A 24,776-nucleotide genomic window follows, 5' to 3' on the forward strand; every position below is an offset into this window, starting at 1 on the left:
ATATAAGCCTCGAGATGAAACTCCTGTATGTGCCTTTTCTCTACTGATGAGTCATATAGGAATTTTATTTAGAAGCAAGTAGAAGCATTTGAAGGAGAAAGAAAAAGAATTCTCACTTCCAGCTATGTCCTCCTTCAATGATCTCTCACTCAGCTTCCAAAGGATTTTTCTAAAATCTAGCTCCTTACCCTGTAGCCATACTAATCTATTGGTATTTCCCCAAACATTCCAAATTCTATTGGGTTTAGGCAGGTTCCCGGAAGCTGTTCTCTCTGCCTGGAATGCTTTCCTTTTCCTTATTCTTTTATGTCTGTTGGGGCCACCATTTCTGGGACGTGTTTGCCCATACCCCAGGCAGACTCAGGTCTCATCATGCTGTGGCCGCACTACTTGTACAGCATTGACTACTTTTCACCATTTGCTTTGTGGCTGTTTCCCATTAGCTAGATGGTCCTCATGGAAAGTAGCTGACCCTTCTGCTTGTCAACCTCTGCCCAGCCCAGAGACTATGTCAGAATAGGCATGCTGATGAAAGATTAAAACAGAGAGAGCAAGAATGAGATGTTTTCTTGCTCTCTGTCTTTGCCTCTCTCCTCCTTCTTCTTTCCTTTGGACCAAGGTTCTCTTTATCACAGAGGAACTTAGGGGCTATGGAAGAGAACAAAAGGAACTTCTGGGGGAAGCCTAGTTCATGGCTCAAAGAGAGGGGACTGGGAAAGCTTTTTTTCTTGAGCAGACCAATTACCTGCAGAGGGAAAGGAGATAGGGAGAAAAGGGCAGAGATTCATGCTGCCCAGGAAGAAAGATGGTCTACAGGCTAGGGCTGCTGGGCATTTCAACAGCATCAAACATGTGGTACCTAGAAGCACAGATCTCTGACTTCATTTTTAATTGTTCCTACTGTCCTTCTTCTAAGCCTCCCTCATCTAATTGGAAAATGTGGCACACAATGGTGATGAATAGGATCATCCCTAGGCCCTACCTCTGCAGGTCCTGTTGTCCGTGTGGAGGATGTAACCAAAGCGGCAGGAGCAGTAGTAGCCACCGATGTAGTTATGGCAGTAATGGTCGCAGGACAGCTCCTCATCCTCCCGCTCTGTGCACTCGTCCACATCTGTGGGGGAAGGCATAGCCTCTCAGTCAGTCAATCCATATGGGATGATGAAGAAAACAGCTAACATTTATAGAGCACTTAGTGTAGGCTATTCACTATGTTGTGAGATACTTGCATTTCATCATTTAATCCTCACATGAAGCCCAGAAGTAGCCAATGTTTCTGTTTACAGGAGGAAACTGGAACTCAGAAAGGTAAGAGGCTTACCCAAGATTACAGAGAGCCAGGTTCAAACCCAAGCAACCTGACTTGTGGTGGTGCCACTATCTTCTAACAATTGAGATAATAGCAAGCAGGACTGTTACTATTCTTATTCAACAGATGATAAGACCCAGAGACTTAGAGGCATTAAGTAACTGACTCCAAGTCACACAGATAGTAAGTGGTGGAGGCAGCATTCAAATTCAGATGGGCTGGTTCCAGAGCATAGGCTCTTAACTTCTCCATTCTGCTTGTCTCTATGTTGCTTATAGGGACCAAGCCCTGTCTTAAGCACCGGAAATATAAAGATAAAAAAGATGTATGTTCTCAATCTAATTTAAAAATTTGGCTCAGCCAGCATGGCTCAGTGGTTGACCATGGACTAATAAACCAGAAGGTCACAATTCGAGTCCCAGTCAGGGTACACGTCTGGGTTGTGGGCTCAATCCCCAGTGTGGGACATGTAGGAGGCAGCTGATCAATGATTCTCTGTCATCATTTGATGTTTCTATCTCTCTCCCCCTCTCCCGCCCTCTCTGAAATCAATAACAATGTTTTTAAAAAATTTAAACATACATTTCCCCCCAAAGGGTATATAAATGGTCAATAAGCATGTGTAAAGATGCTCCAAGTCACCAGTCAGCAGATGGATAGATATGTGATAGAACAAATGATGAAGTATGACATTCATGGGAGAATCTGTGTGGTGAGTGTACAGGTGTTCATTGTAAAGAAGAGAATATGAGGCACTTTTAATCTTTAGTGAGGAACAGAGACCTGGGGATGAGCCACCCACTTCTCACTTACCCACAGCCATGTAGTGGGCATCGAAGCCTGTGAATCGCTCCTCATCAGAGAAATCTGACTGGAAAGTGATGGACATGAAGGAACCAGGGGAGAGGACCATTTCCTGGCCAGGGGTATGCTCAGTGTCTGTGTTCTCACTGCCACAGAAGATTGCCAGCAACTGGTCTTCAGTTTCTACCTTTGAGGTCAAAGAGAAAGGGAATAAATGAACAGCTTCACAAATTAGCTTCTTCAGTAGAAAAGAGGGAGGGTCTTCCCTTGAGGTAGACTAAGCAGCCTGGGAAATCCAAAGGATAGGGATTAGGGATTATGGGATTTAAGGAAAGACACATTACAGTTTAAGTAAAAGTGGCCATCCAATCACTGTTTCATTCATTTTGTTTAGATCCATCAGAAGTAGCTTGACCTTTTTTATTCCTGTTTACAACCAAATGGCTTCTTTGTTGAAAATAACGCAATGTTAAAATTAACAAAGCGATCACCTCACAGATGGATTTTATATGCAACAGAAATTTAGCACATTTCCAAAGAAAAGAAACTTTATATACAATATAAGTCATTCATTGAGCATTCAGTGTGTGCTGACACCGGGCAAAATAGGTGATGGGGATGATGAGAGAAGAAGAAGACATAGAGCTGTGCATGTTAAGACTGATGAAAACACACAGAGCTCTTATGCAGTGTGACAGGTGGTTTAATGGAAACAAGCACTCAGAAGGAGGTGAAATATCCCCATTAGAATGTAAGCTGCAGGACAACAAGACTTTGTTTTCTTTATAGATGTGTCCTCAGTGCATGGAACAGTACCTGGCACATAGCAGTTATTTGTTATCAAGAACTCAAAGAACAAGGCCCATTTTGAGAGAAATGAGAAGCCAGGTAATCTGTGGAGATTGTAGGCGACACACTTAGAAAGATGGGTGATTATTTTTATTTAATCAGATTATGGTTGACCTTGAATGCCATAATAATGACTCTTAATTTTGTGAATAAAGGGAAGACATTGAAAACTTTTGAACAGGAAAGACATGTCATCAGAACTATATTTAATAGGTAGTCTTAATAATACCAAAACTACTGGGATCATCCAGAAATAGTATATTTTTAAGTATGTCTGTACTAATACTCAGATGTAAAAATTGCCTATTTGCTAAAAGAATTCATTACATTGGAAGAGCCAGAGACCCAAGCAGAGATCTCAAACTGGTTGCCTAACAGTGATTGTGTGTGTTGATTTGGGAAGCACTGTATAGCAGCTATTTGATATTATTTATTTGACCACAAATGCTTGGCCTACCTATCACTCTATTGTTTACACCTTTCCCAATTCTTGTAAGCCTGTTATTTGTGCTTGCAACTTCTAGACTGATTTTAGTCAAGATGCATAAGAAAATCTTTCACCAAGAATAATTTCTGCTGCCTTTCAAAGTCATTAAAGGAAAGTTCTCAAAGGCTGCCTATCTCTAGTAGATTCTAATGAATTCATTGTTTTGTTCATTTAGTTTAGTATGCCAGAGTATCTTGACATTTGACACTTCTGTTTTGAAACTAATGATTTATTTATTTAAAATAAGTGGGAGTTTTAAAGAAAAACAATTTGCCCTGGCAACAAAACACAAGGACAATTAATCGCTAACTTTGGGAATTGAAGTGTAAACAGAAGATGAGATCATGGCTTTGCTATTTATTTCTTTTCTCTGCAGATACTAGCCAAACTTCACCAGACTTATCACTGTAGAATGTGCCTATATGCACGCAGCTGAAATGTCACTTCCTTGAACATTACAGCTGGTTTGTTATTTTCATTATCTGAGTTTTAAAGATGGCTGAAGTTTTACGTAATTATAATTAAAAAAAAAGTAAAACATTTCTTTGGTATAATACTTTTTAAAGTGCTTTATACAAAACCTTTCTTTCTTAGGTGAAACATGCCAACCCTTTGTTGGGACTCAGGGATTGTTATGAACATCAGCCATCTTGGGGATATTGCGTTATGCAATGTTGCTTACCCTACATGGATCATCCCCAGACTATAATGCCTTTGTAATTCTTATGTCTTCTTTATGTACTGTTTTATTTCCTGTATCTTTATGAGTTTATTAGCTGAAATGTTGTAAAATAGAAACAAGTTAAACTGCTCTTCTTAGAACTTAATAAAAATAAGACTAAATAGGTTTGGAGTGAGGGCCTGGGAAAGGGCTTCTGCTATGAGTGAGTAACTGCAAGAGCTGGAGTGCCCTGTCTTGGTAGCCACTGCTTTGGAGTAACGGAAGGTGTAGTTAGAGGTCCTGACCCCTATTCCTCGTCTACAATAAACTGTTATACGGTCACCTCCTTGTTAGTTCTCGGTTATCCACCTAATAAAACAGGGGTTTGAAATAGTTGAGTTCTATGTTCTCTTCTAATTTTGATATACTAGTATTCTACCAAATTATAATATCCATACATACGGATTCATTCATAAATACTAGGAAATGGGAGCAGGAGTTTCAACACACACACATTGCTTCCTGCTAAAGAATCTAATGGACTTGTTTGTGGTCTGTAATAACATAATACAAAAACAATTATGAATAGTGATGTCTTGAGCAGTAACACTTCCAGACACAGCAGCCTCCTTCCTGTAATTTGGTACCCCAGGGTCTTTGGGGTCTGTAATGCCTGTAACATAGACACTTCTAAGTGAAACCAATCAGAGATAATTTGTAAGGAAGAGACCTAATAAAGGTCTGTGATAAATAACTTACCTCTTCATATATTCCAGGCTTAGGGACCTTTTTATGATGGCAGATAAAGTAATCACCTGCAGAGCCACACTATTTTAGAGAACAGGTAAGAATGCCCCAGCTGAGACCCATGGGAAAATCTGAGCCATATACACCTTTGGAAGCAGGAAAGAAAAGGCCTTGTGACTCTGGGAATTTAGCCTGCAGCTCAGAATAGAATCCTGGAATATCAGAGGTGGGAGGGAGGGACCTTTCACAGCTATTTCAATTGCCCTCCTTCTAGAGCAGCAGTTCTCAACCTGTGGGCCATGACCTCTCTGGGGGTTGAATTATCACCCTTTTACAGGGGTTGCCTAAATACATCCTGCATATCAGATATTTACATTATGATTCATAAGAGTAGCAAAATTACAGTTATGAAGTAGCAAAGAAAATAATTTTATGGTTGGGGGTGGGAGGTCACCAGAACATGAGGAACTGCATTAAAGGGTTGCAACATTAGGAAGGTTGAGAACCACTGTTCTAGAGGAAACAGATCTAGAGAGGGGAAGTGATTTGCTTAAGAGTAAAGAGATAATCACAAGCATTTTCTGATATCAATTTTGCTTTTGGAACTTTTCTGACCCTGGAGAAAGAAACCCAACAACCCTGAGCACCCTTGACAAAAGACATAGACACTTTGACAAACAACTTTTCCGGTTCAAGGGCCTCTTGAAATCCTATCTTGGGTGCATGACCTATCTCCCAGAGAGGATGTGGCTCAGTGAAAGTTCCAGCTATAACCTAAACAGAGGGGGTCACTGGCCCTGGTTAAGATTTGCAGCTGCTGCTATGAATTGTAATATTCTATAAAAATCATTTATTTCTGAGTACAGGTTGAGCCCTGGCTCTTGTTTGGACTGTTCCATTTTAGGGCCATCATATTAACAAGATGGAGGGAAATGCCTTATTGCATGATGACACAAAATTCATGATAATAGAGAACCAAGAATTATCTGGTTGGGGATCACAGACTCTTCATTTTTCTACATCTTTTATGGGCAACCATGTCCTTTCAGGCTATTGTTATTTAAAACACCAGCACATGGATGCTTGTCCCCATTTTTTTTTTTTCAAATTAATTCAACAATCATTTATAACCCAAGTGCTGTCTGGACTGTAATGTGGAGAATGCCAAAAATTACTTATTTGTTCCATGAGCTTCATATGAAAGTCCCCTGCTTCTGGGAATGTGAATTTTAGTAGGAGAATAAGTACTCAAATGTATATGTTTTAGGGCATTGTCAGGCTATAATTATTGGAGTGAAAGAGAGAAAGTAATCAGGGGTTAAAAAATGGAAAAAAATAGCATCCAGCTGAGGGGAATCAGAAAGCATTTAGGAAGAAGAAAATGTTCTTTGAGCTGGGGACTGAAAGGTGAGCAGCTAGAGAGTGAGGGGTAGTAAGGAGAGCATCCAGGCAGAGGGGAATTGAACTTCCTGTCTTTCACTGCAGTAACTATAGCCTGACAATGCCCTAACACATACACATTTGAGTACTTAACTTATTCTGCTACTAAATTTCACATTCCCAGAAGCAGGGGACTTGCATATGAAGCTCATGCAACAAATAAATATATTTTGGCATTCTCCACATTACAGTCCAGACAGAAGTTGGATTATTCAGAGTCTCAACCACCCCTCCTTTCTAACCAACACCTGACATAAGAAAGGGGTTCTATTGAGGAAAGAAATTTGGAAAGAGAGATATAAGGAGGAGAAGCCAGAGTCTGTTTTCTATGAATCTTCTACCTTAGTAGAAACAGTATAAAAAACTCCTAGGCAAAACTAGGGCAGGACAGCAGAAACTTTGGCCAAATTTCTGTGGAATGACAGATACAGCTGCTTTCCACATGCCCATAAAGTTATCAGAGTTTATCGACAGCTACCCATTAGTTCCTTGGAGCAGTAGATGGAGAAGGTAGCGTGGGAGCAATTGTTCTCATTTTATAGATGAGAAACCTGAAATCCAGATGACCCAAATGAATCAGACAAGGTCATTATTTAGCAAGTGGTGGCTCTGGTCCACAATTGCAGCATTCTGATTCCATAGCCAATGGCACTCACGCTCCTATGAGGCATGAGACCAACCAACAAGGGCTGTCCTACAGACTCAATGGCTTAAGGCTTTGTTTGTCATTGCTCAAAAGCTACACCCTCTGAATTTTTCTCTGGGCCCTTAAAGAGCTTTACAGAGATAATTTAGGCTGACATCTAGAGTGTGCTGGATTGTCCTCTTGTCAATTAGTTGATCTTGGAACTACATTTCCCAGGGTCTCCTTCCCTGTATAGTTCTAGGGTAGTGGCCAAAAGAGGAACTTCTGTGAGTTTAGCACACAACAGTTTTTTACTCTCTGAAGGTTGTTTGTGATCAGATATAGAAGTGAACAGATATAGATGTACCCAATAGGTTATAACTGGTCCTCACTCTCTTCACCCTCACCCAGCTATTCTTTTTAACTACTGGTTCTGATGACCAGCAAGCCTACCACCAGATGCTTGTAGGTGGACTGACAGGGGTGGTAGCTGCTCAGAGCCAACAGCTCCTCATAGACTCTCCCCATGGGCTTCCCCTTCACAGTCCCATGCTGATTCCTTAGCTGGGCTTGCTTAATTCTTGGATTCCTCTGCAAATGCCATCATTTCCACACATTCCAGGGTTTCAGGAGAACTGGTCAGTGACCTTTCTGTGGCCCTCCAATTCTGTCTATGAGAAGCTGGGACCGTCACTTTCCTAGTTGTTCTTATAATTATATGAGTTCTAATGCCCATAAATAATCATTATCTCACAATACTCACAGAGGCTCTGCTTTTCTGACTGCACTCTGGCAGATACTATTATTGTCAGGAGTAGGATGCTGCAGTAACCAAAACTAGAACATGTGGCTTTAGTTTGGCTACCAGTGAGGAAACTACTTCAGGAGGCTTGACAAAAGGTGACCTGAGTCACATAGTGGTGAAACAAGTGGCAAAATTTGCCTGTGGCAATTAGAAGGTAGAAAAATATATAGTAATAAACTTGTGGATCTGGCTGAGGAGATCTTATGTAGAATGTTGCAAGTGTCAGTATGTGCTTCCAGCTGTATATGGCAAGGTACTTCAGGAAGAAGTAAGTCTTTGGTGTACAAGCAGAAATTAGAGGAAATACAGAGGGTCCAGGGCTAGCTGGGTTGGAAAATAAGACTATTTCTCATCTCTAGTCTCTATACTAGGAAAATATTTTAAAAGAAAAAATTGTCTCAGGATAAAAATAATTACAAAGTTCTGGCTGTAAGACCCTTCATTTAAATGTAGAAGACTTAAAGCAGTGCCTAATGTTCCCTATTAGCTAGGTCAAAGGACACTGAGGAATCTTAAGAACATTGTTTCATAGTACCTTAACATGCTTTTCAAAGGAGAGAGAGAGAGAGGGAGAGAGAGAGAGAGAGAGAGAGAGAGAGAGAGAGAGAGAGAGAGAGAGAGAGAGAGAAAGAGAGAGAGAGAGAGCTATTTTGAAAAGAACTGTGGGTGTTGTTTTGGTCTAGAGTGGAATATATTTAAATATATGAAACACCAAAATTTTTTTAAAGAAAGATGTACCAACCAGCTTGGACTAGAATTGACTGAGACAATTCAAAATAAAAAGAGAACTCTAGACCCCAAGTTTCAATGCACAGGAAATAGGTGGAAAGGACTATTCAGCTACAAAATGTGCCATTTCTTATGGAAAAGGAAGAATGTCTCAGAGGGTGAAGCTGAGAAGCCAGAGGGCAGAGCCAAGAGCCACAGAGAGAAGTGGACTGGGGACCCACTCTCAGGGAGCAGCACCGGGCTCTTATCCAGAACTGGTCTCTGGAGTCGGCAGCATGTGCTTGGATGGATTTCAGATTACTATGGAGCAGTGACTGTGATATGCCTCCCATTCCTCCCGTTTTTCAGTGGGAATTTTTTGTGGTTATCCTGTGCTTGTGTCACCAAGACAAGAAGATATTTGGTTGGTGTAAGTGGATGGATGAAAAGAGACAAAAGAATTCCTTGGTGTGGAGTTCATGAAGACTTTGGGGGGAGGGGGTAGGGAGCGAAGATAGATAGAGGGCGATTGAATGGGAGAGCTATTGGATGTTTAAGAATGTTTGCATTAAGAACATATCTGCCTTGTTTGTTTGTTTCTCAAGAGAATGAGTTGATTGTGCCTTAATTTCAATTTTTTAAGTTTCCTGGTTTTTTTTGGATGTAACTCCTGATTGAGACTGAATCATGTGGGACCTCATCTTTATGAGTTCACCAGTTATTAGATGTTTGGGATATTACTTCAACTCTGTGTTATAACTTGAATTGTATTCCCCAAAAAGGTATGTTCAAGCCCTAACCCTTGGTCTTGACTTGATCTTATATAAAAATAGGTCTTTGCCCATGTAATTAAAATGACATCATACTGGATTAGGTTGGACCCTAATCCAATAACTGCTGTCCTTATAAAAAGAAGGAAACTTGAACACAGAGACTCATAGAGAGGGAAATAGTATAAAGACAGAGGCAGAGACTGGAGATACTCTGCCATACCCAGGGAATGTCAAGGAGTACCGAAGCTAGAAGGGGCAAGGATGATTCCTCCCTGGAGCCTTCGGAGGAAGCACAGCCTTGCCAACATCTTGATTTCAGACTTCTAGCCACCAGAACGATGAGAGAATAAACTTCTATTGTGAAAAGCCACCTCATTTATGGTAGTTTGTTATGCCAGCCCTAGGAAACGAATACACTCTGAATACAGGTTTTCTAATCTGTAAAATAGTGAAAATGAGAGTATTTATATCACAGGAATGTTATAAACATAGCATGAGTTAACATATGTAAAGCATTTAGAAAAGTGCCTGAAATATAGTCAGCACTCAATAAATCAGTGAGAAGAGCAGGACCACAGAGATCCAGCTCACTGAAATGACACCTTTCAGACTCCCAGTTAAGTGGGGTATGGGTGATTTCACTCGGTTGAAGAATTAAGAGACTGGAACTGCCCCTGGATATGTTTTTGTTCTCAGGTTCCACTTCATTCCTAATCTCCCTGAAGCCATAGCACAGACTTCCCTTCTTATGAGATCTCTAAGTCCAGGCTGCTGGAGCAGAAAGGGAACCTAGAGATCCCTCACAGCCCAGCATTACCCTGGTCTTATGAGAGAGGACCAGAATGAGGGATCTCTAAAAACTTCCATCCTCAGGAGAACAGTATTAAGTCTAGAATTTTGTCACTGTCCTGTGTTTCAAAGAATTTTGCCAGATATGTGAATTTAGGCCAACGATTCAGTGACAGCCCTATTGCAAATCCCTCACATCAGGTTCTGCACCAAGAGTTACCAGCCTGATTTTGCTACTTTATCCAGTTGTTCAAATTATAGTTAAAGATGATGAAAAGGAGCAAATTAAAGGAGCAGACAGAAAAAAAAAAAAGATGTGTGTGCATGTGTGCGTGTGTACGTGTGTGTGTGTGTGTGTGTGTATGTGTGTACTGTATTTCAGAAGCTCTTTTTCTTAATAGCTTCCTTTTAAAAAATATATCTTTATTGATTTCAGAAATAAAATGAGAGTGAAAGATAGAAACATCAATGATAAGAGAGAATCATTGATACACTGCCTCCTGCAGGCCTCACACTGGGAATTAAGCCCACACCTAGGCGTGTGCCCTTGCTGGGAATTGAACCATGACCTCCTGATTCATAGGTTGATGCTCAACCACTGAGCCACACTGGCTGGGCTGTATTTCAGAAGCGCTTGAAAGCCATATAAGTCAAAATAGCATAGCTGGTAGGTCTAACATTCAAGATGGCCTCATTTGAGAAGGGCTGGAGGTTGGTGCTCCAGTGCTGGCCCAAGTCATGTGGCCATAAAAATAATAATAATAATAATAATAATAATAATAATAATAGTATCGACAACAGTAATAGCAGTAGTAATAGTCCCTTTGCTCTGTGTGAAACTTTCCAGTTGGCAGGATACTTTCACCTTATTTATTTCATTTGCTTGTGATAGCAGTCTTGTGATGGATGCACTTCTGGTAGACACTGTCATTCTGGGCCCAGAGAGGTGATGAGTCCCCAAGGCCACATATCCTGGGAGCAGCAGACCTGAGACAAACTCCAGATGCCCTGTCTTCTGGCCCTGGTTCAGTCATTGGAATCAGAGAACCACAGAATATCAGAGATCAAAAGGGCATTAAAAGCTATCAAGTCTATCTCTTTCCTTTCTTAGATGGGGAAACTGAGGCTCAGGGAAGTGAAGCAACTGGTTCAAAGTCACATGGCCTGCTAATGGCAGAGCCAGGATCAGGGCCCAAGTATACTGAGAATGCCAGCACAGTGTTCTTATTTACTTGTTAGTCAGAGTGAAAACCTGCTAACAGAGCTGGGGGAGCCCCTAACAAGGTATTGTGTCAATGCACCACGTGCTGGCACAGTTAACACTGTGAGGGCCTGAGTCACAGCTCCCTTACATTCATAGGTCCTTGGAGTCCAAGCTGCCTCCTGCAGCAAGGACTGCCCATTCTCAGGGAGGGATCTGGACAGAAAAGGGGATGGTCTCCAAGCAGCATGAGCCCAGGAGAAGAAAAGAGCTGGCTGGGGAGGAGTGGCTGGGAGCCTGGGAAGCAGGCATCCTGCAGGTGGGAAACTGGCAATGCCCACCAGCTCAGTGGGAGTGGATTGGAAGTAGGGGGGATGGGTGGAGGGAGAGTCTGGGAATCCAGGCTGGGAAGGCGGGCCAGGAAGGATTTACACTCTTGCTGCCTCAGATGCCCCACCTGACCCCTTCAGTGACTTCAGGCCCATTCACATGCAAATCCCCAGGGGACTAGGAGGCTGCACCCAGGGTTGAGGACAGGAAAATTGCTGGAGGACTGACTGCTAAAGACAAAGCCTCGTTGTGTTCTTCCTCAGCTGGGCTGCCTGGCTCAAGGTGCGTCACAGTCTGGACTGGAGTGAAAGTACTGATTAAGTACGTGCTGAGTGGACAGGGGGGCCTGCCAGGGCCCAGTGTCACCCAGCAGTTCCAGGAATGTGTGAGCTGGTTTTGTCCTCTGCCGTTGCCCAGGCCTCTGCCCCACCCTGGCCTAAATGCACCGCCTCAAATGTTCCCATGCAGAGAGCAGGAATAGGAACCAAACAGCCTGGATTCTGGTCACTGCTCTACCACTCACTCATGTGCCATGTTAACCTTCCTGGGCAATGGTGTGTGGGAGCCAGCTTGTACCAGCTTATAGGCGCCAACTGCCAACTTTTCAAGGTTTTTTTGTGACTCTGTTCTTAAATACAGCCATCATGAAAAATCAAGTTTCATAAACTTACATATAACTTATATATATCAAAAACAAATTATATAAAAACTCATCACCTACTAACTATTTTAGCATTTTACTATTATCTATGTTCTTGAGATATTATGTCTAGTACGTGAGTGGTGAGTGGTGGGCTATTGTGCATCTCTTCTCCCTTCCCAACCCAGATCCAGCTGTGAATCATTTACGTGCACACCACTATGTTCAGGCTGAGTTTCACAAACATACAAGGTGGACATTAGTTCTGTCCTCTAAGAGTCAAGAGGTCAAATGAAAAAACTGGTGTGAAAGCAGCTTGTCAAGTCTGCAACTGCCTGTCAGCATTTAGCAGGGACCCTATTTCCCAGCCCCCTGAGGAGCAGGCTCTCCTTCCCTGTCCCCAGCACCTCTCCATTTCCCATCCCTGTCCCTCTGCTCCAGCCACACTGCCATCCCTGCTGTTCTTCAAACACACCCAGCCTTTGCACTGGCTGTTCTCTCCTATGGGAATGCTTTTCCCAGAAAGCCACATAGCTAACTTTCTCAGCTTCTTCAAGTCTTTGCTCAGATGTCACCCCTTCAATGAGGACTAACCTGCCGAACATATTTCAATCATAACCCCCACCCTGGCTCACAGGGCCCCTTTTTACCCTGCTCTATTTCATTGCCTATCACCTTATGACACACTATATAATGTACTTATGGATTATGTTCAATGTTTATTGTCTGTTTCCCCCAGTTCAATGTCAGTACCCTGTGGGCGGGGATTTTTGTCTGTTTTAATTACTGTTATATCTCAAGCTCTGGCATTCAAGAAATATATTTGTCAAATAAATGGACATGTCCTGTTCCCTAATTTTTCCTTTATGAATGAGCACACCAAAGTAAATCAACTTCGCTTTTTACTAAGGTGTATCTGAGAGCTGCCTGTGTACACACCAGCACACAGATTTGCACACCAGGTGTGCCCATACCTCGGGGCACACTCCCCTCAAACTCCCCCACACTTGAGCACATTCTCTGCCCCAGCACTGTGACCTTCCTTCTGCTTCCCATCACCCATAGCCTGTGCTGTTTGCACTTCCTGCATAAAATTCGTGTGTTTTTTTCCACACTTTTCTGAAGCTCATTTTCACCTCTTGATTCTTCTGAATCAGCTAGAATTGGTGTTTGGGAGCTGGTACCTCTTTAGTGAAAAAATCGCACCAGGGAATGCAATTAAAATTCACGAGAGACATTTATCCATTTCTCATTCTCTTTTCTTTCAGGATCCAAGGCCTCCTGTCCACTCCCACAGAATTAGCAGAGCTACTGCAGTAGCTGGGGTCAGCCACAGCCTGAAGGTTGAGTAAACACAGAGCTCTGCACAGAAATTAGGGGCGGGGGTCAGAGCAGGGCCATAGAGGGACTCATCTCTTAGTTATGCAGCAGGATGCAGACTGACCAATGAGGCCTGGGGAAGTGGGCGGTGGAGTGGGAGGTACAGACCATCAGGACTGAAAGGGCTTGCAGAGGCCAGCGAGTCCAATTTTCTCACTGGACAGATGGGGAAACTGAGGACCAAAGCAGAGAGGTGACTTGCCCAATGTCTCAGCAGAAGTCAGTGATTGATTTCTAGACCAGAGTCCTTTCCTTTATGCTCACCATCAGGAGACATATGCCCTTTTCTGTTCTGTCTCAGGACTGTGCTCACTGCTGGGAAAAAAATACAGACATGGGCCCTGAACTTATGAGGCTGATAGTCTAGTGCCGTGGTCGGCAAACTGTGGCTCATGAGCCACATGAGGCTCTTTGGCCCCTTGAGTGTGGCTCTTCCTAAACCTTAGGAGTACCCTAATTAAGTTAATAGCAATGTGTCTACCTATATAGTTTAAGTTTAAAAAATGTGGCTCTCAAAAGAAATTTCAATTGTTGTACTGTTGATATTTGGCTCTGTTGACCAATGAGTTTGCCGACCACTGGCCTAGTGGAATGACCTTGAGTTCACCGCTAGAACTTGTGTATCACAAACAGATAAATTGAGCATTACCCAGCTTTCATAGCCCAGACTCCATTTCCAGTTATTTTTTGTAAAATATTTTTCTCTCAAAATCAGGATAAAAGAGTTCTTTAACAAAATCTAGACAACACAGGATCCTTAAAGGTCCTTTCGTTTTACTAAATTTTACTGAGTTACTCTGATAGGCAGTGTTGCCTTAGAAAAAAATGCATAGCCAGGAAGCATATCAAGTTCCCTACCAGGATAAAGTCTGTTCTGAGAGGGACTGAGTGAAGATAAAAATCATGACTTAGAAGTAAGAAGACCAGGAATTGAGACTTGGCCTTCTATGGAGTCTTGGACAAATCCATTTAAGTTTTTTTTGTGCTCAGTTTTCTTTCCTTTAAATTAGGTATGATAATCCCTGCTCTCCCTATTCCATGAGAATAAAGTGAGGCAATAGTTTAGAATCTGCCATAAGTTTGTGTTGCTACAGGTAAACACTCATGAGAATTAGCCTCCTGCACTTGAACAGGTCTTTCAAAGTACCTTTCTATAGATTGCCTGACAAGAGCAAGGTCATGGATAACCAACTCGTGGTAGACATGAGAAAACTGGTATTTATTGAGCATCCACTGATACCAGCAGGCATTTAGTTACGCAGACCATTGCCATCATTACCACTGTAATAATATTTACTGAGCTAATCACAGATGTCTAGGACATACACCATTAAAACATTGATCTCATTTGGCATTCCCAAGAAGCCCATGAGATAGACATTATTATTATTATCCACAGTTTACAATAAGAGGTGGAGGCAGGGCCTGACCCAGTTCTGACTGGTTCTAAAGCCTGATTTTTTAAAAAAATATGTTGTTTTATTATTAGATCAGTTAGAAACTGTACTTATTTTTTTTAAAAAAATATATATTTTATTGATTTTTTACAGAGAGGAAGGAAGAGGGATAGAGAGTTAGAAACATCGATGAGAGAGAAACATCGACCAGCTGTCTCCTGCACACCCCCCACTGGGGATGTGCCTGCAACCAAGGTACATGCCCTCTACTGGAATCGAACCTGGGACCTTTCAGTCTGCAGGCCGATGCTCTATCCACTGAGCCTAACTGGTTACGGCTAATGCCTGATTTTTGAACCCTTGAGCATGACTGCCTTTTGCAGTGTTGATTCCACTTACAGCCATTATCTCATTTAAACCCTCCCACAACCTTTGAGAAAAGTACTGTATCATTATAAACTTCTTTTTCCTTTACTGATTACAAAACCAATGCTTAGAGAGATTGAGAAGCTTAGGGTAATGCACTATTGAACTCCTATTTACCCTACAAGACTTATCTCAAGCATTAACTATTTCCAAAGCCTTTCCTGAACACCCAGAAATGACCACTTCCCAACCTTTATACTGCCTTATACCACATGTGTTAATTGCCTAGCTTTACTTTATTAATTATGTACTTGTCTCATAGGAATTCCTTGAGGACAGGTACTCATCTTTGTGGACCCTGCCTTTAGTGTAGTGTCCAGTTTATGGAAAGTTTTCAATAAGATTCTGGTACTTCATTCCATAGATGGTGGGGAGACATTGAAAGATTTTGAGATGGCACAATCAAAGCATTTTTCCTTTGGACACATATAGAGGGTGGACTGGATGAGGAGAGACTGACAGCTGGTAGACATTTAGGAGGCTATTGCAATAGGCCGGGTGAGAAGAATAAGAATTGGAACTAAGTGGCTAACAGTGGAAAGAATGGAAGAAAAGCTGAATACATCAAGGATATAGAGTTAACAGAGGAACAGTGGTGTTATATCACATGAGCATTTAACAGATGCCAATTGAGCTATTTGCACTCAATGAGTAAAGGAGAGAAGAGAATAAAAACTGCATGCAGGTTTTTATTGTCTACCTTTCCAATGAACAGATGTCATGGAGTGAAAATGAAAATAGGATGTGTGCATATGCTGTCCCCTTGGTGGTTCTGGTTTCTAAGTACCTCCTTCAGTAACAGCTCCAGAGCTCCTTTCTAAGCACAAGTTTACCACTTCACCTGATGCTCAACCAAAAGAACTATAATTTGTTGCATTTATGAGAAAAAAGTCCTTTCTGGATATACTGCAAGACAGTGCTGTAATATATTTAAGAGGTTGAGTAAGTTTGACTATGGACAATGTTTGCCTTACATTGTACTTATATTACATTACACTTAAAAAAAAAACCCCAAAAAACAAAAAACCCTGAGCATCTGTATATGGAACTCCACTGCCATTTAATTTTTTTTAAAAGAAGAAAGAGACTGAAAATCTTGAGATATAAATTTTGGTCCCAGTGTGACCTTGGCCAATAAATTGCCCTTCCCTAGGCTTTTATCATAATGATGATAGAATTGAACTATGATTTTTGAAGTCTTAGCTACATATATATGAGGGTTACATTGGCCTTAGAGACCATCTTGTTCAAGTCCCTATATGTCAGTGACCCCATATAGAAGTAGTCACTTGCCCATGGTTTACCTAGTTAGAAGAGAAAGACCACAAGAATCCAGGCCTACCGACTCCCTGGCCAGCATCTGTGCTCTGACCTCACCTGCAACATTAACCAGCTGTGATTTGTATGCCTCATCTGTGCACTGCAGACACATTCCAAGGAAGCAGATGCTGTTGTGCAGATGTGTATGCATTTTGAAGACCAAGGACTGCGGGAAATCAGGTCGGAGAGAGGAATTTCCTAAAATGGGAGCATCTGGACTGCAGCCTTGGGGGTCCTGCTCTTCTGTAAGCTACTGATATGCAGTGTCAGCAGTGTGGTCATATCACCCTGATGGGTCAGGCTGGGAAGGGTGGTCTGTGGGTTTGGGCTGCGCTGAAAAGGGTTCTTGTGAACTGGAGGGTTCTTTAAACCTACTTCAAAGTCTACCAAGGCAATTTAGTCACAGAGTAATAAAGCCTCAAAACAGGGCATATTATATGAGCATTTAACATCTCTGGATAGAAATCATCAAATGGAAATCAGTGATATTTAAAAAGGACAGCAGTGGAATGATATGTTTACAAGTTTTCTTTAAATGACATGTCACTAAGGCATCCCCAGCAGACTGTAGGCTCTTAATGGAGTGCATATGGTCATGGAACCTTGAGAATTGGCCATCGTAACATATCATTACTGGTTTCTGGCATTATTCTAACCAGAAAATTAAGGGTTTGGTGGGCTTATCTGGAAAATTCTGGCAAGGAGGATTAGGATTAGAATTCTGGAATTTAAGGGACTTTAGTGAATATCTCATCTCACCTCTTTATGGACCAGATGAGAAAAACAGAATTTTGGAGAGGATGTTGACTTATCCAAGGGTGGTGTGGCATGCTCATACTCATGCAGATGGAAAGCGAAGAGCCTCCCTTTCATTAAGTAGCCAGGAAAGACACATATTCTGGGGTCGCAGGTGGTAGGGCAATTAGAAAAAGTGAATGGGTTTCAACTATATGTAGAAGACTTTTGGGTTTGGGAGTTCAGAGGCCAGAGTACTAGTCTTGTTCCTGAATTATGAGCTCCAGTCACCTCTTCTGTCCAACAGGAATGTAAGCAACAGTCAAGTTATAATTCCTGATAGGTGTGAACTTCAGGGTGATGGAGGATGAGTGAGCAGAGTGAGCTTCAGAGTCACCTTCACTCTGAGCAGCCCCACTTCTGTTTTCTCTAATGGCTGACTAGAAGATTTCTTAGAAGAAAACGTTCATTGGGTCATAATATGTGAAAAACAACAAATATTGTGTGGGACTAGATGAGTATGCAGAGGGCTTCACCAGCCTGATATTCTGTGAGTTCTTGACTCCAGGAGAGGAACTGTGCAAGGCATGTGTGGCCAAGGGCACAGGAACTGTCTCCATATGAGCACCAGTTGCCAGCTGACTAGGGTGCAGTGTCCTGCAAAGGAAGGCCTGCTCAGGCCTCATGGCTGCTGGAGCCTCTGCAGGGAGGCTAATGCTGGTGCTGGTTGGCATTCTAGAAGGGAGTCAGCTGGACAAGCTCAAGTAAAGAAATGCGTCTTGCTCTCTCCACCCAAGGTGTTAATTCCTTCCTTCAAAGATTTTGGCAAAATGTGTCTGGGGCAGAGCTACAAGAACTGCAGGGCACTTCAGGTAGGCAGCTCAGTTTCTGCATTGTCTCAAGCAGACTGATCTTTGGTTATAAGTCTGATTTTGGAGCAAAGTGAGTATTACAAGATTTTCTTGTCCACTGCCAATCATTTGGAAATTAATGGCAGATACGGGACTAGAACAGGCATTTCCTGAAACCCAGGCAAGAACTTAAGACTACCCTTTCCTTCCAGAAGGTTTAGTTCCATCTCCTTGGGCTTTCAGAAAGGTGTTTTACCTGCCTGGATGGGAACCATTAATCAATTTCCAACATATTCTTCATCCAGAAAGGTCAAGCTTTGGGTAGAAATGTATTCCAGTGTCCTTAATTCAGTGTCAGAAAGGTCTTCTGATTCTATTGTTGCCCTTGAACAGTACCTTGTCATTTTTTCCCCATTACAAACCCAGCTGATGTCAGCTCCTTAATCTCCTTTGCCAGGAGACTTAATTTATTTGGGGCAAAGGAATAATTTAAATCCTCTATTGTTTGTTTGTCATCTTCATAAAGGACTCCTAACAAGGTCAAACCTGGCATCTGTCTGAATAAGAGGAAAACTTGTGAGAAATAATTGCTCAATGCATATGAACTGAGAGTGAGTCAATTCTAGGGGTGGGGATAATGAAAATAAGCCATTGTTGCAGCTAAAGAAAAAAAATCTGTAAATTTATGGTTGTGAGGCTTCAGCTACCAATAAAATCAAGTGTTCTCACTGAGAAAGTTTCTAGATGGTTGACATGTTTGAAAGTAGAGGAAAGAAGCAGTTAGGAAGTTCACATCTAGCCTTGTCTGAATCTATGGAGTGTACTGTCTTATTTAGCCAATGTTTGGTCACCTTTCTTCTGGTGAAGTCCACATATTCAAGACTAACTTGGTTTTATGACCAGTATTAGTTGGGGAATTGGGCTGGGAGATTCTAACCTAATGCTAACCTAATGCCCCTACCCATAATCTATCTTCTCTTAGGGTTTGGTTCTGGCAGAGGCTAGATTATATCCTAAAGGACATAATTGTCCAGTTTGTCAGAAATTTCAATTTAGGATGATGCATGCTTAGGGTCTTGGTGAACAACCCCTGCCTGAGAGGTTGGCTCCACTTGTCAGCCTCTCATTGTCATTACTCTTTTCCATCTTGTGCAGTGGCTATTTTCTGGGCTCATCTTTCTTTGAAAGGGGCCAGATCTTTTGTATCCCTAAATTCTCATAGTCCCTAGCACAAAACATTCAAAGAAGGGCAGCATTCCCTAGAGCAATGGTTTTCAAATGAGGAGATTTTGCCTCTCTGGGGATATTGGCAAGATCTGGAGACATTTTTGGTGCTCGCAACTCAAGAGGGAAGTGCTATTGGCATCTAGTGAGTAGAAGCCAGGGATGTTGTTAAAAATTGTATAATTCTCAAAACAGCTTCCCTGAACAACGAATGATCTGGCTCAAAATGTCAATAGTGTGGAAATTTAGAAACTTTGCCATGGAATACCAATTTGGAAGCTTTTTAAGTCACAAAACCCTTGTTGCAAGTAATATTTTTTGATGCAGACCCAACATAAATGATAAGCAACATCCAGCAATTAAAATGAGTTTAAGCAGGGTAGGAATTCACAGCCCCACTTACCAGGCTTCCCCTGCCTCTAGTGGCTTTGTAACCCCCTGCAGTATCCTGAGGCTTAGTGGATCACAGCTTGTATAGTTAAAAAAGCATGGGAATGACAGTCGCAAGACATGGGTTTAGATCCTTGTTTTGCCACTTTCTAGCTATACAACTTTGGGTGAGTTGCCTTACCTTCTTGGATTTTTTCTTGGCCTGTTAAATGGGATAGTAGAACTTGCCTCATAGGATTGTTTTAAAGGTTGAATAAGATTATAAGTGTAAAAGCACCTTGCAAACTCACTACTTTGTTGTTGATCAAACATTCTGGCTAATACAAGGCTAACTCTTGTTGAAATATTGGCTGTGGAAAAATGAATCTATAATAATCCTAACAATATGCAAAGTCTGCTCTAGAGTTGTTTGATGAGAACCTCTTCCAGGAAGTCAGAGAAAGTTTAGAAAGCAGGTTCTCATCTTTTCAAATCAGACACAACCTTAATACACTCAATATCTCAGAAGTACTCCAATCATATTTTTTTAATTTAAATTAAAAAAGAATGAAAGAAAGAAAGAAAGAAAGAAAGAAAGAAAGAAAGAAAGACAGAAAGAAAGTTCTCCAACCTTTCTTAGCCCCACTTTTAAAGAGCAGCTTCCCATCCATGGTCTTGTTTGTGGGCTTTCTGTTGATTATTTCCTGCCCTTCATCCATGTGTTTTTTCTTTACATTCCCCTCTGATAGTGACCCCCACCCTTGCTTATACCCTTTGATGATAAAATACAAACTCCTTAGCATCACATTCAAGGCTGCTCAGAATCTCTCCCCAGTTTAACCTTCCAATCTCATCTCCTACTGTCTGCTGCTGGATGGCCTACACTCCTCAAAACACTTGATCATTACTTAGGGAACGAGGCAATGCTTTCTAGTGCCTCAGATTTCGACACACTTACAGATGTGTTTCAGTCTGATTAATGCTTATGCTGGGGTCCCTCCCCTTTTCTGCTTTTGTGAATTAAAAGTGACCTTGGAATAGAGGCTAATGAAAACATTAAAGACTTTGAGAACAGAAATAAAAAGAGGAAGCTGAGTTTGGCTGAGTCACACTTTGCCAGCCTCAGTTTTCCTCTTGGTCCTTTCCCGGTTTATGTGACTCAGCCTGCACCGAGCATGCCACTCACACCTTCATTCATCATGTTGTAACCTTTTGTGTCTCCCTCACTGGACTGCCCAGCATGGGAGTAAGCACAGCATCTAATTCATCTAGGCTTCCCTAACTCCCAGCAGATTCCCCGATAGATATCCTGGCCCAGTTAGGGAATATCAGGGGTCTCACCTTCACAAAGTCATATTCACAAAGATAGGAGGATTCCAAGTTGAAGTGCATGAAGTAAAGCTTGATCCGAAATCCTTCTGGAACAGTGATATTCCAAGTCACTCTCGAATCACTCGGGTAGGAGTCTGGATAGCCAGGCGACTGAATCTGGCCAAACATATTGCTCAGCTCCACAGTGTGGGCCAAAGCCTTCCACAAGGAGAAGCACAAAACATGATAAAGAGGGAGCCACCTAAAAGACAAAAATGGATCACCTTACATTCACAGACACAGTTCCTCACCATTTAACTAAGTCAGCAGCCCAGAGATCAAGTTCTCAGCATATCTCGGCCACTGACTTCTGCCTTTACTCCTCCCCTGTGGGCCTTGCTTACCCACTCTAGAATACAGAAAACGGTAACTCAGTGATTTCTAAAGTTTCTGTCAGTTGTGCTCTTTTGAAGATTTGATAATACTATTAAACTTTCCCAGCAAATACCACATTTGGGACTCTGACACATATCATTTTTTCTGTTGAAAATGTAAATTTCATAATCAGGTAAAAGTTATTATTTCTTCAGCTCAACTTCATTTAAGAATTATAACCCCTTCTGTTTTCTAAAAAGTAATAGTAACATAGTAATCTTGGAATGAGATTTGTACTTAATGATGCAGTACCTTACACAAATTTAACAAAATTAATCAAGGTATGCAAATTTTTGAATTAAGAAAGACTCAGTAAAACAAAATTTTTCCCTCTTGGTAAGTGTTCTTATAAAATTATCAAAGCCCTACAATTTATTTCCAGCTGTAGGAATAAAAAAGAATGAACTATTAAAAGAATTGGATAAAGGGCAAGGAAAACTCAATAAAACTTACAGAACACACCCAATGTGACTGATGCAATAGAGGCAGAATGTTCAAGGCTCGTCAAAGCCCTAATGGTCAATATACACCACACCAAGCATCTAATAGATTGACCCCTCTCCTACCCAAGCAAGACCCAAGGACCTTGAATTCAAACATCCCAAATCTGGCTCATCAACTTTTCCCATAAGTACTATTTATTCTGCTTCCCAAGGTCAGTTGATGTAAACGTTCTTATATGAAATACTGGAGGCCTGATACACAAAATTCATGCATGGGGAGGGTCCCTCAGCCCAACCTGCACCCTCTTGCAATCTGGGACCCCTCGGGGGATGTCCAATTGCCAGTTTAGGCCTGATCCTGCAGGGCCTAAACCGCAGTCAGACATTGCTCGCACAATCCGGGACCGCTGGCTCCTAACCGCTGGCCTACCTGCCTGCCTGATCACCCCTAACGACTCTGCCTGCCTGCCTTTGCCCCTAACCACTCTGCCTGCCTGCCTGATGCCCCTAACTGCTCAGCTGCCTGCCTCATCGCTCCTAACCACCTCTGCCTGCCTGCCTGATCTCCCCTAACCACTTGCCTTCCTGCCTGATCGCCCCAACCACTTGTCTTTCTGCCTGATCGCCCCAACCACTCACTTGCCTGATCACCCCTAACCACTCTGCCTGCTGGCCTGATTGCCTCTAACTGCTTGCCTACCTGCTTGATGGTTCCTAACAGCCTCTGCCTCGGCCCTTGCTGCCGCAGCTTCATCCAGAAGGATGTCTGGAATGACGTCTAGAATGTCGTTTGGCTGTCCAGTCTAATTAGCATATTACACTTTTATTATTATAGATTGCTATTGCATCCTAAGTGGTCTCCCTGCCTCCACTTTATACTATTCAGCAATCTTCCTCCAAGGTTGATTTACTAATACACAGATGTGACCATGCTGCTCCACTGTGCCTGCAGGGTAAAGCATCTGCTCCCAGGTTGGCTGATGATCCCTTTTTGATCTAGTGCTGATCTGCCTGTCCACCTTCATCTCAGTGTCAGCCATACTTTGGCAAGCCATGCCCACCCATAACTCAGCCTTCTTCCACATGCTGTAATCATTCCCACCTAATTGTCTTATTTCTCCTCCATCATCCAGTTTAAAACTTCTGATGCTATGGAGTATATTTCACTCAATTGAGCACATATCATACTGCACTGCTTTAGGGGAACAGCCCCTGAAGTTCGATGTATTGGGGTTCAAATCCCAAGTTTTCTGCTTATTGGCCATAAAATCTTGGGTAATTAGTCTCTCTGAGCTCCAGTTTCCTCATATAAAAATGGGATTATCTCTAATTAAAAAACTCACATGAGCATTCAAGGTTATGTATATAAAGGACCTAGTGTAGAGCCTAATGTATAATCAGTGATGACTGAATGAGTGAATGGATGAATGAAATGGGGCCACTGTCTTATACAGCCCCAAAAGTCAATGCTGGGAAATTATACCAGCATTTTAGGATTAATAGTTATATCTTTGCTAGTCAGGAAACTTTTTTCAAACCCTCTGTCCCATAAGTACAGATGCATATATGTGTATATGTGCATATGCATGAATTTTTGAATCTATATACATAGCTTTCTCATAATATTTACATAAAAGATAAATAGGTAAGTGCAAATAGGCCTAAAAGGATATCAGCAGGGTACTAGCAGTGGTTATTACTGACGTGGAATATGAGTGTTTTTAATTTTATTTTCGTGTATACAAAATGTTCAAATTTGTCTAGAAGGACCGGTACTATTTTTTTCAATAAAAAGAAAACAATAAAATTACTTAAATTTTTTCCAAGGCCCTTATAATAGCAACATGTGAGATGCAACTAAGGAAGCAAATTGTTTTAATCCAATTGCCAGGGTCAATATTGTTTTAAACCAATCTGTTGGAGGAAGGGCCATAGAGGCAGAGGAGGCATAAGTCCAAGTCTCTAGTGAATTCATAGGAAAGCTGAGTCCAGAAACTCTCACTCACAGGGCCCAGGCAGCCTTACATTCAAGAAAGGAAATATACCCATGTCAGCAGGGCAGGGAGTTCTGCTGCAGTGCTGCTTGGGGAGGGGAGAGTGCTGGTCCTGGGGCAGAAAAACTAGGTTCCAGTTCAGACTTTTACTTCATTTATATGAACCATCTTGGGAAAGTCATGTTAGGTTTCTGTCTCTTCATCCATTTGGTGATAATAATGACTTCCTACAGGGCTGCTCTCAGAAAAAGGCAGTTGGAAAGTGCTTTGTTAACTGCCCAGCCCTAGGCAAACATTAGTTATGATTACTCCATCATGCTGCTTCCCAAAAAACAGGGGGGTTAGGAGTGACGGTTGGCTCCCAAATCGGACTTCCCTGTAATAGCGACATCCAGATTGTGCAAGGCTCAAAGGTCAACTTTCTCCATGGCTGCTTTTTCCAGACCACATGGAGGAGACTCAGCCTCCTACTGCGGGGCTGTCAAGGGCCGGCTGCTGACAGCCCAGAAGCCCAGGACCATGTGGGGTAGACAACTGTTTAGTGTGGGAGGATGGCCTACGAAGCTTTCTGTTCTATTCTGTTTGCATCTCAAAACAGTCGAACATATGAAACAAATATCTCCTTGCACATAATGGGCTTGAGCATATGCTTGCTTGCTTTAGGGGCTGCAAATCAGAGGATATAAGTGTTGGCTTTCATTCCCCATCACACTCTCTGACTGT

At 42.0% G+C, this 24,776-nt stretch overlaps 1 protein-coding gene across 2 annotated transcripts in view; it reads right to left on the minus strand.

The window, feature by feature from the left end:
• The window catches only part of MASP1 (MBL associated serine protease 1), a gene marked incomplete at its 3' end in the record, with an annotated part of 62,846 nt that overhangs the window by 35,080 nt on the left and 2,990 nt on the right, over positions 1–24,776 (minus strand). For both annotated transcript variants that reach the window (XM_081087999.1, XM_081088000.1), the window contains exons 2-4: positions 21,212–21,443; positions 2,123–2,300; positions 983–1,114 (exon numbers count right to left, since the gene is read on the minus strand). In XM_081087999.1, coding sequence (XP_080944125.1) covers positions 983–1,114; positions 2,123–2,300; positions 21,212–21,443 — 542 coding nt within the window. The remainder of the gene's footprint in view (positions 1–982; positions 1,115–2,122; positions 2,301–21,211; positions 21,444–24,776) is intronic.

Source organism: Myotis nattereri, assembly GCF_964212035.1.
Source record: "Myotis nattereri genome assembly, chromosome: 3".
Classification (NCBI taxonomy): Eukaryota; Metazoa; Chordata; class Mammalia; order Chiroptera; family Vespertilionidae; genus Myotis; species Myotis nattereri.